At 30.4% G+C, this 16,244-nt stretch overlaps 1 protein-coding gene across 1 annotated transcript; it reads right to left on the reverse strand.

Moving 5' to 3' along the window:
• Window positions 1–11,779, reverse strand: LOC111633646 (14 kDa phosphohistidine phosphatase-like; the record flags this gene model as incomplete). The annotated part of the gene is made up of 2 exons (XM_023378252.1): window positions 1–195; window positions 11,636–11,779. Coding segments are annotated over 2 exons (237 nt in total), but the record flags the coding sequence as incomplete, so codon positions are not given.
• Between the last annotated feature and the right edge of the window lie 4,465 nt (window positions 11,780–16,244).

Genomic DNA, 16,244 nt, shown 5'->3' on the forward strand with positions numbered 1-16,244 from the left:
TTGAAAGGTAATCAGAGTTGTTTTATTACATCATGGTTAAAAAAAAAATACAAAACTGTCCACTTCAGATGAATGCTATGTTAGGTAACATTATAAATAAATTTAATATCCTTCATTCGTTATGGTAATTTTATAGTCGGGATATTTTCTCTTCAGGATTTCACAGGTTATGTTATGATCTGCTTTTCCATATCCCTTTATAATAGAAACAATAAATAAATTCAGTGTATTTATCATTGTAACATTAATTATATTAGATTTTTGTATTATTATTTAAAATTTCTTGTCATCCAATTTTCACACATATTACTTCCAGAATTTATACCATTTTTATTGCCATGGTAGAAAATTTGACCAGTGAGCATCCATATTTCATTATTTTGAAATCAAATTTAGGAAATTAATATTTCTATTCTAAGGAAAGTGATGCCCCTCTGGTAACAAAATTCTATTTATTAAGATGGCCAAAAAGGCTCAAAACACAATGTATGCCAACTAAATGGAAAGATTCAAAATTAAGTGTCCCATTTTCACCAGAGAAATGACAATATGTTAAGTCATGTATTGCCATAATTTCACAATATTTTGAAAGCATACATCAAATATTTATATAATCAAAATTACAAACCCCTAGTAAAAAATTTCTGATCAAAATAGTTTTAACTGAAAACCTGGAGTGAAGTTTATCGCGTAATGAACAAGGTTCCAACTTCTGTTGTGATTTTGTCATAGAGCAAACTTACATATAACACTACTTTCAGCACCTTCATTTGTCAAAAATACAAATGTTTTGGTCTCTTCAGAGACTTTCTTTGGGTATTAGATCAAGGAAGTCTCCAAAGAGACCAAAACATTAATGTTTTTGACACAAAAGTGCTTGAATAACTGCACCTAACATCTGAGACTGCATATTATTCAATAAACAAATCCAATTTTAAAGTTTTTTCTTGATAAAGGTCATTTCACATGACCGAAAACGTTAGAAGTTAATAAATTTGGCTGCACGTTTACAAGGTGTTTGTAAGTACAAGTTTGCTGTATAATGAAATCCCTCTTTTCATTTCTTATTTATATTTTGAGTACGAAAACATGCAAGTTAGCATTATGGAAAATTGGTTTTATAAGAAGAAAAAATTCCTGATCATGTGAGAATATTAATTGACAAGTGATGCAAAGCTTAAAACAGATTTACTTGGCTATGTATATGAATATGCAAAGTCCACCTGCTTGTATGACCAGTCACAGTCAAGTTAATCAATCACAAACTTTCAGGTAACAAAATGAATAAAATACAAGCATTTTTTTTCATATCAAAATATCAAAGTTAATTTCTGAACAGGAGGGCGTTTGAAAATACCATTTTTATAAATGATTTGAATATAAATAACTCCTGAAAAAAATTATATTTATCAAGCCCTCACAGCAGATTTATACAATGAGTAACTACAGGATACACAACAAATTAAAGTTAAAACAGCCATCTTTGGCAAATTGTCAAGGTTTTTTGTTTTTTACAAGTTAATGCTCACCCACACATTGCAGCAATTATGAGAAACAAAATAATGCAGTTGGGATGGAAACTTTTACCTCATCCTTCCTATTCTGCTGACTTATTTTTAAAAAATATGATTATCCAAAGATCTCTGCTGGATTACCATATGCGTAGAAAACAATTTACAAGTCACTCAGCTAAAAAAGAGAAAGTAACTTCATTTTTAATGCTAAAATGGTATTTTAAAACTGTCCCCCAATTAGGATTACACTCCCAAGGTGAGTATTTTGATGAATAAAATTATAAAATTATTTTAAACTTTACCAAAAAAAAGTCAAGCTTTTCTACCATATTTCAAAAAAACAATTTTTTTATTTTAGGTAACTAAATAAATATGTTAATTATTTTGATGACCACAAAAAGCAAATAAGGGTTTTTGCAATACACTTTCAAAATTGTGCTTTGAGCACAGTTAAAATAGGTTTGTGGAAAAAAATATAAAGTAAGAAGCAGTGTTGCTAGCTTACCGAGAAGTAGATACTCAAAATCGACAACAAATAGTCAAAGGTCAAAAGAAGTAAATTTCTGTGACTACAGTAAAGGAATTAACTCAACAGCAAGGACTATTCCTTCTGCAATGCAAAAATAAAATTGGCATTTTTCTAATTATCTTCTTGCCTAATCATTCAATATCATGTGTATAATGGTATTAAAACATATTAGATGTTTTACATCAGCAAAAGGAGATGTTTAGATCAAAAAGAAATAAGCTCTCGCTGCTTTTCCTAAGTATATACATCACTGTGGTATGCACTTCAGAACAAATTTGTCATTAACTATAACATAAGATACAATCTACAATAGCCAGCATTATCACTTTAGAGTTTTACTTGTAGATGTAACACATACACAGAGGAAATACTGTAATTTTTATGCACCTTACACTAATGCAATTGTAGACTGGGTGAGCATCATATTTAGTGATGAATCATGGGTATGCACAGGAACAGGTGATGACAATGACTATTTTATTTGGCAACTGCCTAGACAAAAATTCTATTGAGCATATCTGAACACAAAACAGTAGTTCTCTCAATCTACACTTATATATAGCTGTTACTGTTGTTATTTTGCAATGTAAAAGAGAATATAATCACTGGCACACAAAATTTCAACAATTCTAATTTAGGCCTGGATCATGTAAAATACAGTGTATGATAGTCCCTCTTATTCATGGAGGATACATTTCAAGATACAGTAGATATCTGAAACCATGGATAATACTGAACCCTATATACACATAATGTACTTACTGTGCCTAATTTATAAATGAAACTTTTTTGTAAAAGATTAACTCCTTCCACCCATAACAATAGGAACTAATAAGACACATTATATTATTACAATTGTTCTAATAAAAGTTTATAACCATGGCCTTAGCAAATGATTTTTTCCCCATGATCAAGAACTAGATCATGGAAAAAAACCTTTCACTTAAACCAAGGGTGTCAAACTGGAAGCCCACGGGCTGCATGAGGCCCGATATGAGTTTTTGTGGCTCGCAGCACCAAAATTAAATAAAACGGCATGCAGTCTGATCCAACTGATAAATGTTTATCTGCCATAATGAAGATTGTTTGTTCTCAGTTTTTTAATCCAGATATTGGAAAACTAGTAGGAGAAAGCTAGTGCTGGCAAGTTTCCAATAAAAACAGTTAATTTTAGTTTAATATGCAATACTACAACAATTATATATTTTTGAGTTGAATTCACTGAACTACATAATGTGTTTTAATTGCCCTTATCTATGTCCTATTCCTGTATTCTCACTTCAAATTAAATTTTAAGAAAATTTGTAAATATGATGTGGCCTGCGTGAAATATATCAGTCACAAAATGGCTCGTTGTTTAAATGAGTTTGACACACCTGACTTAAATCAAAGAGAAGCCTTAAAGTGTCTTCTTTATCTGAATTGCCAGAACTTCAAGAACAAGAATAACCCAAAATACCTGAATATTACAAACTTTAAACACTGAAAAGACAATAATTATCAAATTTTAAAATTTTTGTTTAAAGGAAAAATTTTATATATATAACATATTTATCTCTCTTCATTTTACATCCTTTAGATGCTTCTATGTTATGTCATTTTTATAAATATATGAAGCATGCAATGCCATTTTTCTCTAAATATGTTTTATTGAAGAACAGAATTCTAAATGCAATGTTTTCTGCTGCAAAAGAATATTGTGACAATATTGGCACTGAAAGTGGCTGTATTTTGAAGATGAATTTATATGAAGATATTATGTTTAAAGCACCAGAATGCAAGTCATGTGACTTTTGGTGTTTAAAACGTTATGACTTATACTGTATTTACATCATTTTGATATTGCAGAGAATTTGTAACCTAAAGAGTTTTTTTGCCAATTTTATTGTAAAATTGAAATGAATTCATTCATTAGAAAAAGTGTTTTTTACCTCTCCTGAAAAGTTTTTTTTTTTTGGCATTTACAACATTATGGCATTGCACGCTTCATATAATTATTTTCAAAATTACATACAATTCTTTTTTTATTTACATGAAGATTCATGCAAATTAATATAAACTAGCCTACATAAGTACATTAAAATTCCACAGAAGTTTTTACATATTGATATTAAAAGGTATCTTGTTATTGAAAGGTATTGATATTAAAAGGTTATTTGGTATCCAGATACCCGATTTCATAAATGGTAATTTTGTAGTTAATCATTTATATCTTATCAGTAACTAAGAAAATTTTTTTTGGTTTTTGAAAGGGAGTTCAGTAAAAATAAAATTCCTGAAAAGCAGCCATTACTTATTAAAATAGGCCAGTTCTTCCCAAAAATTACACACTGAATTCAATTCCATGATTACAACTAAACTTAATGATCCATATTCATGTACTGTACAGTGCAGTACATATATGATTATTTAGTACATGAAGTTCAGTTGTGGTGTTTAAGAGATTTCACATCTACTATAAAACCTTTAATTTTTCCCAATACTGTTTTGATTTGAAAGAGATTCATCATGTGATTATGTTCACAATGAGCAATATTCAGAAACGAATAATGTGATGGAACAAGACAAGGAACAGGTAATGTATGATGTGATGTAAAAAAATAAAAACAGAACTACATAAGAACTTTATAAAGAAAATAAAAAACCACAAAAAAAATCAAAATATTATCAGTGTGATATATTGTAATAAGTTTTATTTTAAATCCAAGCAATTGGTTTTACTCAATATTAGCATGGTACAACAATTAAATGTAATACTGTAGTGTAATAAACACAATCACTAGAAAGCTTATTCTATTTGTGTTATACATCTGAGTTGTAGTTAGTGCCTAAAAAATGAAAATTAACATAATCACAAACAAAACAGTTCCACAAAGTTATTCTAAATTAAATATATTGAATAAATAAAAATTAAAGTGAATTCAGTAAAAGAATACTGCAATATTCAATGAGTTTGATATAATTTATTATTGATTTATACTGTAAAAGGGTAGAATTACAAAGCCATTTGACTTTTTTCTTGCAAATGCTTGAGAATTGTGAGTTTAAAATTTTCCATATTCATTATAACTGAATCTCAAAGGCATTTTCTCACTAACAAGGGAATGGCATGATTTTGGGTCACCGATTTTGATTGAACTCTGAGGTTATAATGCATCCCCGAGGACTGACGTGCACCAAGCAGTAAGGCATAATACTCAAAATTAAAGGAGAAAATTGAGATTTAAAATTGCAAATCACCTAAAATCTTTAGAATTCTGCCATTTATATTGTAGCTGGTGGCTTGGTGGGGGGTGTGCTGGTTTCATAATAGTGAGGTTCGTGTTTCAAATCTCAGTGGCACCAATATATTTTTGTTTTATACAGAACTGTAATTTTTAATTCATTCTTGGTATTTTTAAATTTATTATATTTATTTAAAAGTTATTTTCAAATATTCATGTACAGTACATATAAGTATTAGTATGAATCCTATAATTTATTTGAAAAGAGGATTACATTTAAACAAAATTGTTATTTTTCAAGACCAATTTTGTTAATAAAAAAAAAAAAGACATTTCTATTAACATTATTCATTCTGTTTGCTTTCCGGGGGCACAATTTTGTGGATGATGATTGCTGTAGAAGCATGTGAAACAAACATTTCTGCAGTACATACATTGAATAAATGTAGATTTTTTCAATATAATGATTTGCATATGTTATTGGAAAAACAAGCATGATTAATGTTTAAAAATACTTCTCCATCATCAACTAATTTGGAGGAGAATCATTCGAATATTGAAAAATATCAGAGCACTTGGTGTTTTTTTCTACCGCCTTTGCAACTTCTGAAATTGTTAAAAAACCCTTGGCTGCAATTAGGTCTTGATTTTGAAGAATGCTTTCACAATATATAAATTTTGAAACACTGTTTTGTAGTGATTTGTACAGTAGACCCCTATAACATGGGTTCATATAACACGGATTCGTATGACATGCTAAAAGAGACTCATATAACATGGTAAAATGTCATTGCTGACTCATGTCGCGACAGGATTGGTCGAATATGGACCAATAGTGTGGTCGAATCTGGACCAATAGTGGACATTGCACAAATCATTGAGTTTAACGAGCAGCAGACTTACTAAAAACCATTTATTATTTAATGGCCATAAAAGTTATATTTATATTAATGATGTCTCTAAAGTTCAGCGAATTTTTCGCAGAAAAATAACTTATCAGGAAACATGCGCCCACCGATCGATGAGCCGCTCCGCAATGAAAACAAGCTTAAGCAATGGCATCTTCAAACAGTGAGCACTCGGTAAGTAATCCTACAATTTTTTATTTATAGCATAGTTTATATGGATTATTCCCAAACAATTATATGTGATTTGGAAATGTTGAGTCAAATTAGTCTAGAATCAATTAATTTTATGGAAGAAAACCTTTCAAACAGCTGTAGCCACTAAAGTGCACACGTGCCTGGTTGTGATTAGCTCATGTATTTAAATGACTCATACAACACGGAATTCATATAACACGAAACATATCTACTGTGTTATAGGAGGGTCTACTGTAGTTTTCTAAAAATAATTTTTCTCTCTGACAATATTATAAATTTAAAAATATCAAGAAAATTATAATTTTGTATAAAAAAAAAAATACATTGATACCACCTAAAGTTATAAATTATTTACCTAATATATCTATACATATAAAGTTCAATATATTTAAAATGTATATAGAAAAAATAATTCATAGAACTATGACAAACAAAGATAAAAAACAAAATCAAGGATTACACAGGTCTGCAAAAAAAATTTTTTTTCAGCTGCATGGGATATTTTTGCTGAATTATATGTTTTAAAGAATCTATGATTTTTAAAGATCATAGATTCTAAAAATGACTTTCATAACATCCCATCACATAGAGGTTTTTTGCAAAATAAAAACAAATTTTTGATAAAAACTCTTATTTATTACAATGAACTATATTATATTTTCTTACAACTAACTAACTAAAAATTGTTTCTGATACTTATATACAATTTTAGGTCTGCTCTTTTTTCTTATGACACCTTTTCTTCTCTTTGATGCTTCTCCGAACTTGTTTCTGATTTCCTTCTCTGGTTTCTCGATTGAGCATCCAACAGTAGTCAGCTAACATATTGACATCCCATTTTCCTTGGTAACATCTCTCGATATCACGGACATCCTGGTGAAATCTTTCACCCTGTTCTTCACTTTAGGCTCCCAAGTTTTCAGGAAAATAGTCAATATGGGAGTGGAAGAAATGAACTTTTAAGTTCATCTTACATCCTTGAGCTTCATATGCTGCCAGTATGCATTATATTTGTCATACATAACATAACAGTATGCATAGTTGTCAGGGTACATTCCCCAAAAACTTATGCACTACATTCTTGAAAGAGTCCCATGCTTCTTTTTCCTTTTCTCCTATTGTTTCCAAAAAGAGGGGATCAGATAAAAGGGATGCTGACTTTTCAATATGCATTCACCACAAACATAACTGAAGCTGTCAGGAGAAATTACACAACCTCTGAGAGCCATATTCAGAAATAAAAATACAAGCACAGTAGTGTTCGAATGCTGGATATAAACTAAGTGTGGCATTAGATGGCCAGAGAGATACTGAACTTATTTAGCTTGTTGAAACATGATCTAATCCAACAGCAGGTTGTTTATATTTATTCCTAGTATCCCAGATAATATATTGTGAACTGCTGGGGAGGTCAGGGTCAGTCTCACCTCCCTGTTTGGACAATAGGTCGTAAAACCTGCTCACTTTTCAAGATGGCTAAATTTACTATTACTGGTCCTGAGGGTTGGGACTCTCAAATGTTGGTTGAGTGGAGGGATAGTATTTGGGGTCGATGATAATGTGAAGGCCGTATACAAGTAAAGGAGTCTACCATTTTAACAAATAAACCAAGAATTTATTAAAATAATCAAAATTGACGAAACTACTACGCAAATCTCGACGCTAAATCACCTAAGAGCTTGAGAGAGAGTTTACACGCTTTTTCATACCTCTTTGTAGGTTTCCATGATGATTAAGTCCATGTAGGCACAGAAATATCTCATAAAAAGTGTCTTAGATCCAAATGAGCACAAATATAAAAGTTCACGACTCTGGCGATGGACGAGGATCAGAATTTTGGCGGGTTCGGAGATTTGACTCGTTGTCGTCTGTCTGGCTTTCGTTAAGAGACTCCCCCGAGAGGGGGTAGGAAACGTCTTTTATAGGTTTTTGCTGGAAAAATTGGTCATGTGATCGGATGTTACATGAGATAAAGGTTATAGGTGTTCCAGGAACCTAAAACAAGTGATGAAATTTGGATGCTAATTATAAACTTTTGTGCAAGTCGAGCTGCAAGTTATGCGAGAATAGAATGTTGATGGTTATGACAGGAAAGTTTACACATTCCTGGCTAAGATCGTCTTTTTCTTCCAATCCGTTATATAAATAGAGGTAAAATAATTAAAATTTTAGTTAATAAAATTCCAGATCTCACAATATTGAAACATGCTCAACCTCACCAGTAATATTACTCACTATCAACTTTTAATCTGCTTCTACACGATCATGCAATCTTCCTCCAAAGGCTAAAACTACTTAACTCACCTCCCCCTACCACTATTCTCTTCAACCATTAACATTTTTTTTATTTATTTATTGCCAAGTCCAGCTATAATTGATAGAATTAATGTGAGGAGTCTTCGTTTTAAGGCCATTTTTTAAATAAAAAAAAAAGAATACTAAATTTTAAGTTAACTAGGAATTTTACACTAAATACAAACAACAACTTGAGTGTAACAAAAAAAATTGATGAGATGGAATTTTTTTGGTATTTTTTTCATTTTTACCAAGTTGAAATCTATAAGAAAATGTATAAAAATCCTATGCAGTTTTTTACTTGCAGACCTGTGTTATAATTAAAACATCTTTGTTGAATAATTATCCAAAAGAAATATTAATCAAAAAGAACAACAAAATTATAGAAAAATACAATATAATAAAACTATGTATAGATTCCAAAAACTATTTAAAAATTATAATATACAATTAATACCAGAACAGACAATTAATTAAAAGAAATATATTAAAAAATAAACAGAATAAAACCAAATTAGAAAATATTCTAAATCAAGATAATATGGTTTACAAGTTAGAATGTACAGTACATGTGAATCTCCAAAAATATGCATTGGAGAAACAGAGAAAGTTATAAACAAGACTAAAAGAACATATATGATCTATTAAATACAATAATGAGAATTATGCTACAGCTAAACATTGTAATTCCCAAGAATGTGAAATTAATATAAATCTAGTAAAAACATTAAAGATGAAAACAATTTTTAAAAAATTAAAGGAGCATATTGAAATTAAAATAAGTATTAATGAAAATGAAGGAATGATATTACATGAAATACAGTTACCAATTTTTAAACACTGGGTGATGCATAACAACATATAAGCATTTGCATGCCAGAGAAACGAGGTGGATACCAATTCAGAATTATAATTTAATGTAAAGTACAGTACAATTTGGAAAAGACAAGAATACATGGTAAGATAATTAAAAATTAGACAATATGAAATTGTAAAATAAAAATGTATTTATGGAAATAAGAAAAAACAAATTTTAAATGTATTATTGATATAAAATTAAAGTTGCAAATTTAGATAATTGTGTAAAATTTACTATATATTAAGAAAATATTTTGATTTGTATAGCAAAGTTAAAATAGTTTTTTTATGTTTTAACAGAGATAAAGTCAACTGATGAAGGGCAATAATGGAACTGAAATGTACTGTACATATTGATTTAATAAAATCTCGGTAAACTTTCCAATTGAAAACTACAAATAGATAGCAAATTCAAAAATAGTTATTAAGAATATTAATTATAAAACAGGACAAAAAGCAAATAAAAATTGGCATTTTTAATTCATTAAATTTGTTTGCTGGATAAAAAAGGGGTTTTCTCTGTTATTTTACAATGTAGAAATAAAATCTCTGCATAACCATAAAATTTGGTTAAAATTTTTTAAATACACACAATTTTATTATTAAAAATATGTTCCATTTGAATATAAATATTGAAAAAATGAGAAAAAAAATTTTTTAAAGTAAGATTCAAACCTACATACACATCATACCAAGATTAGTAATCAGTGACCTTACACCCTAAGTTACAGCCATTTAGCAAGAAAATACTTTTGAGACTCAGTTATAATGAATACATAAAACTTTAAACTCATTTTTCTTACAAATGCTCGAAAGTTGTATCAAGTGGCTTTATTATTGATTTACAATAAGGAAGAATTACAATATACATCAAATTTATTGAAATAGAAAAGGACTAATCCTGAGCCTCTTCTTGTCAGTATGATTCTGGTGTCTTGAACATGATTGTATCCCTGGGTGCTTCTGAATCTTTATGTTATATCATCATCTTTGTGTTAATAACAATAAATATGGCTAGGCTAATAAGTGTAAAAATGAGTCAGTTTCTGATTACAATGTAAATATGAACGTAAATGGGATTTATAGGCTTGTACATAACCTTAAAAACCATACCACCATTACTTATTACAGTAAAACCTCTAATCTCAAATCTTTCTTTAAGTTGAACTGGATGTCAGTTCTGGCAAATATCCTATATAATGAAATTTTGTTTGACTTAAAAAGTAAAAAAGTTTATATATATCTCAAAGTTGTTCTTCCTTAAGTTGAACTCAGCAGATGCTGACCAACCCAAGTCTATTAAATTCTGCGAATCTTTGGAATATTGTTTGGTAAAGTAGCTTTAATACAGCTGGATAAGCAAGCCAATTACAACAAAGTTGCCAATTTAGCAGAAAATTTGCTAAATCTACCCTTTCTGTAGCATTATCAAGTAGCTTAAAAGTAACATTCTCCACCTGGTGGAAATGTTAGTGGATTTTTTTATCACAGCAGGCTAAGGTTTATTTTAGGTATTTTGTTTTTTAATTTCTATTTAGAACAGAGTTCTTCATTTATGACAGCCATCTTGAATTTTATCTTATGAGCTTGTAAAGTCTTTTATAATAATAAAGATCTTTTTTTTAACTATCTAAATTTTCTTGTAGATAATTTATATAATACTGTATATTATGCAAAATTTGATTTTTGATATACTCAGTGTAGCATAGAGTGGTAAGGTTGTGATATACCTAAATTCATAATATTTATTATAATCATTATTATATTTCTAATAATGATTCAAATAAGTATTATGAACTTAAATATATCATAGAATTGCATCCCTTATTCTATTGCTTTACACTTTGCATCTGAACAAGAATTTTTCCATTTTTCATATACCCCATATGTATAACTCTCCATAACTCAAATTGGCCATTTTTGGTCCCTTCAAATCTGAGATTTACAGTTTTTACTGTATTTGTTTGATTTAGGACCAATTAGACTTACTAAAGGGTCTAGGATTGGAAGCTGTCATAACTCAGGGACTACTTGCATATTTTATGAGGCATAATCTGATATATGATAGCAAGCAGAATATTACACTCATCAAAGGTTAAAGACTATTCTTACCTGTGAATATCCATATACATCAATTTTTTTCTCTTCAGATTTGTGTCTTATACGACCCCCTCCAACACATTCACACTTAAGACCTAATGTAGTTATCTTTGGTTCCACATCATCTAATATGTCCCCTTCAAAAAGTTTAATATAAGATTAGTTAATTTGTTTTAATGTAGATTTTTTATTTATTTATATCTACCAAATCCTTAAAATTAAACTGATGACTATGTAGAGTGATTGATATTCATTTTGTAGATTATATAACATATATCAGTTTGAATGGCCAGCAGTGAAAGAAATTACTATTACAATGAACAATAATCCTGGCCTGATACAATTTTATATATATATAAACAGTTCACTGAATCTTTGTTGAATTAAAAATTTAAAAGATCAAAACATGAAAAATGTTATTACATCTACAAATATAATTTACATGACTTATATTAAAAATAGACAATTTTAGCTATTTATTATATGATAATTAACTAATTAATGATAATGACTATCATTCATTAAAAAGTTAAATGCATTAAAAGTATGATAAAAAATGAAAAATCAAGACTATGATAGCACTGCACCTTTCACTTTAGCAAAAATTTCAAATCCAAATTACTCAGACCCCAATAGTTCAAGTTTGACTAAACTTTTTTTTATTGGAATTGCCTTCCCAAGATCTACTAGTTGTGATAAAAATTTACTTGGACATACTGTATGTCGATACTCTCGACGCATACCAATTTGACCCACTAGAGGGACCTACCCAATAACCAAACAAAAGGTTTTATGACCCTTTGTCTTAACCTGTTCCTTTGTTAGAACTACTGTCTGTCGACACGTGTGGACGTTCGTCCTACTGCTATGTAAAGACTTTTGTACATTAATTCACAGATTAAAGGAAGATACCTTAACCAGTTTAATATGTTTTCATCTGAGTGTCTCTCCACTGATNAGCTACACAGGCTATATGTTCATGCTCGCAGGCGCAGTAGTGAGTTGGGAATCACGAAAACAACGTACCGTCGCACTCAGCTCAACTGAAGCATAATACATCGGACTAACCGAAGCAACAAAGGAAGCAATCTACCTTAAAAACCTTCTCTGCAACGTTCACTCAAAATCAGATCATCCCATAACGATATACAACGACAATCAGAAACTTGCCAGAAACCCGATCTTTCACTCTCGCACAAAACATATCGGGATACGACATCACTTCATCCGGGAGGCTCTCGAACGCAGAGACGCAGACATCAAATATCTACCAACCAGCGAGATGCCGGCCGACGTTCTAACCAAACCATTGTTTTCGAACAAGCACCGGTCGCGCATCGCCAACATGGGTATCGGACCCATAGAAGGTTCACCGTGATATCAAATTGAGGGGAGGTGTCGATACTCTCGACGCATACCAATTTGACCCACTAGAGGGACCTACCCAATAACCAAACAAAAGGTTTTGTGACCCTTTGTCTTAAACCTGTTCCTTTCGGACTACTGACTGTCCACACGTGCGGACGTTCGTCCTACTGCTATGTAAAGACGCTTGTACTATAATTCATAGATTAAAGGAAGATACCTTAACCAGTTTAACATGTTTCATCTGAGTGTCTCTCCGCTGATTCTGAATTAACCACAACAGTAATGGGGCAAGATAGGCACGTATATAAAATTATGTTATTAACAATGTATAAGTTGGAATTCACTATTAAAACAAAGAAATACAAATCCAACACCCATTTAATATTATTACAACGAAATGCAAGTTCAAAGACATATATACATGAATAACAAATGCAAACATGTTTTCATTTATCATCTGTTTGATTTTTATCCTTTGCTTCTAATGTGGCTTTATGCTGCCGATCTTACCCTGCTAGTCATGATTTCGAAACATTAAGTACAACCCTGAGAACAGAATGCCAAGCCACGATCTGGCCACGTGAATAAGTTGAAGTTACATCCTTCTAACAGGAAAAGTAACTTTCGTTATCATGGAATTATAATAAAACCTGCCAATTCAATATAAATGGAAAAAAAATATATTATATGGAATTGAACGAAAATGAAAATTTGCTTTATAATTCAACTACGCTTGTTGGAGAACAATAAAAACACTACACTCAACAAGCCACCAATAAAACTCAACTGCCTAACCTATAACCAAAGTCTCCTTTTAATTTGTTTTTTAAAAAAAGCGCTTGACAAACTTGCCCCGCATGCCGAAGCTGCCCCGGTCTCCCCTATATATATATGGGAGCTTTGAACAATAGATACAAGTAGCAAGAGACTAACTTGTCCCAAACGAGCGTGAAATCATGACAACTGGACCTTTCAAGAGAGAGGGATTACACAGATTTGGATGGTGAGAAATACTTTAATAATTGGGCTGGGTTTTGTTTCTTCTAATGCTATGAGAATCATTCCTAAAATCGGCACTTTCCGTACAGATTAATTATCATCATTTTCTAATGATTAGTCCTTAGATAATTCACGGGTTTCTCAACAGATGAGATTTTGGCTATAGATGATCTCCAGTTAAGTTTTCTCTTCAATGAGTGGGCAGTGTAAAAGCGTATACTGTATTTTAACTTAAAAATATGATTAAAAATTGCAGCCTGGCATTGTGACAATATCACAATAATTTTTATTCATTTTATTACGTTCTTTTATGCAGAATTTAAGAAGGTAATTAGGCTATATTAATTAAGTATACAGTATATGTAATAAACTTGTATACAATGCACAAAGAATGTAGTTTGCTGTTAATGTAAAAAAAAATCCAGCAACGAGTTGCATACATTTTCCGGGCAACAAGATTTAAAACTGCGTGTGGTGCCATCTGTTAAAATATTTGATTAAAATTTTTTTTTATATAATTAATTATTATAAATTGATAAAAGAGCTTAATTTTAAGAATAGGTATGGGTTTTATAAAAACTTATAAATGCTAGTAACGAGTAAAATCGTCATTAAGTTTGACCCTACTCGAGATACTAACGGTCTCCATTATCTCCCCACTCCCTCGACCTTTAATCACCAAAATTTAAACGCATCTATCTTTCTAATAAGCAAACCTCCCTGCGAAATTACAGAAATTTTGGACAAAAAGCATGGGAGTTATTAAGCTTCAAACAGGGTGAACAATATCGTACCCTACTACACTTACATCCGCACATTCAAAAAAAACGTAGAGAAATGCAAAACAAATTCGAAATTATTCCCGAATTTGTTTTGCATTTCTCTACGTTTCAAGGTGTCGTGAAGTCCGAAAACGTAAAAATCTTGAAGGATCATTTTTGACCGATCGCTATACTTTTTCTCTGTAACATATAACAGCCGAGAAAGTAAGAAAATTAAGTGTTTAAATTGTGAAGAAAATCTATTCAACAATTACGTAATTATCGCAAATAAACACTTTAAAATCCACTAAAATCTACATTTATCACAGCAGATGGCGACACATTGCTAGATGCACTAATACGACACCTATAGTTTTTAATTTCAAAATTACCACACCAATGGTAGCTTTCAAAATGGTAATTCGGTCTTTTTCGAAAATGGACATCTTATGGGCAATATGACAGATTTATGTACAAAATACACGTATAAATTGTTCACTAAAACTATTCAAGTAATTATGCTTTGAATATGTACTTTGTTAATTTGAATAAAATTTGTAATTATTTCCGTTATACGTATCCAACACACAACTATTTAATGTCAGTAAATAAAGGTGTACGTTTTATCGATTAAATACATTAGTTTTGTATATATTTTTCAATTAAACTGAAATAATTTTATAATTAAGGGAGTCATTTTATGCTGTGCTTCGATTGATTTAAAAATTTACAAACATGTTATTTGGTGTGTCATTAAAAAAATTAACATCGTATCGTTAGCCATCCATGCGTGCAATGGAATAAATACTTAAAATATTATAGCCTTTTACACCGTTTTTCAAAGAAAATTCATTATTCTTAATATGCAATAAATCATTTTAATTTTAAACTTAGTACAAAAAGTTTACGATAAAGATACAAAGTGAAAATAAATAAGTAATTAAAGTTTCCCCTCACCTTTCCTTAAAATAAAATTGTCGATTATCCAAATATGTTTTTATAAAAAATTTTAATTGAAAACTTAAATTTATTTAAACGTAAATGAATTATTAAAGATATAATTTCTACAAATATAATGACACAATGCGTAGCTGCTAACATATTTGTTGTTTTATTCACATGAAGGTAATTCTAGTTACTCGCTACTTTACTTATTCGCGATTAGAAAGTTACAACCATCCAAAGGACAATTAGTAAACATTTTTAATATCCGCGAATTTCTTTTACAATATTTCAAATATAATACATATTTGTAAAAAGTATTCTGTTATCTCCAGGGCTGTGGAGTCGGAGTCGGAGTCGTGGAGTTTTGGTGTTTTAGCCGGAGTCGGAGTCGGATGGTAAGGAAAAGTCGGAGTCGGAGTTGGAGTCGGTAGATTTTTACGCGACTCCACAGCCCTGGTTATCTCCGATTTTTACACTTTTTAATAAAGTCAAGCAAAATACAATAACTACTGTTATACTATACTTAAGTCATCGTAGTACAGCAACAA

Source organism: Centruroides sculpturatus, unplaced genomic scaffold, assembly GCF_000671375.1.
Source record: "Centruroides sculpturatus isolate CEXI.00-Female unplaced genomic scaffold, Cexi_2.0 scaffold837, whole genome shotgun sequence".
Taxonomy (NCBI): Eukaryota; Metazoa; Arthropoda; class Arachnida; order Scorpiones; family Buthidae; genus Centruroides; species Centruroides sculpturatus.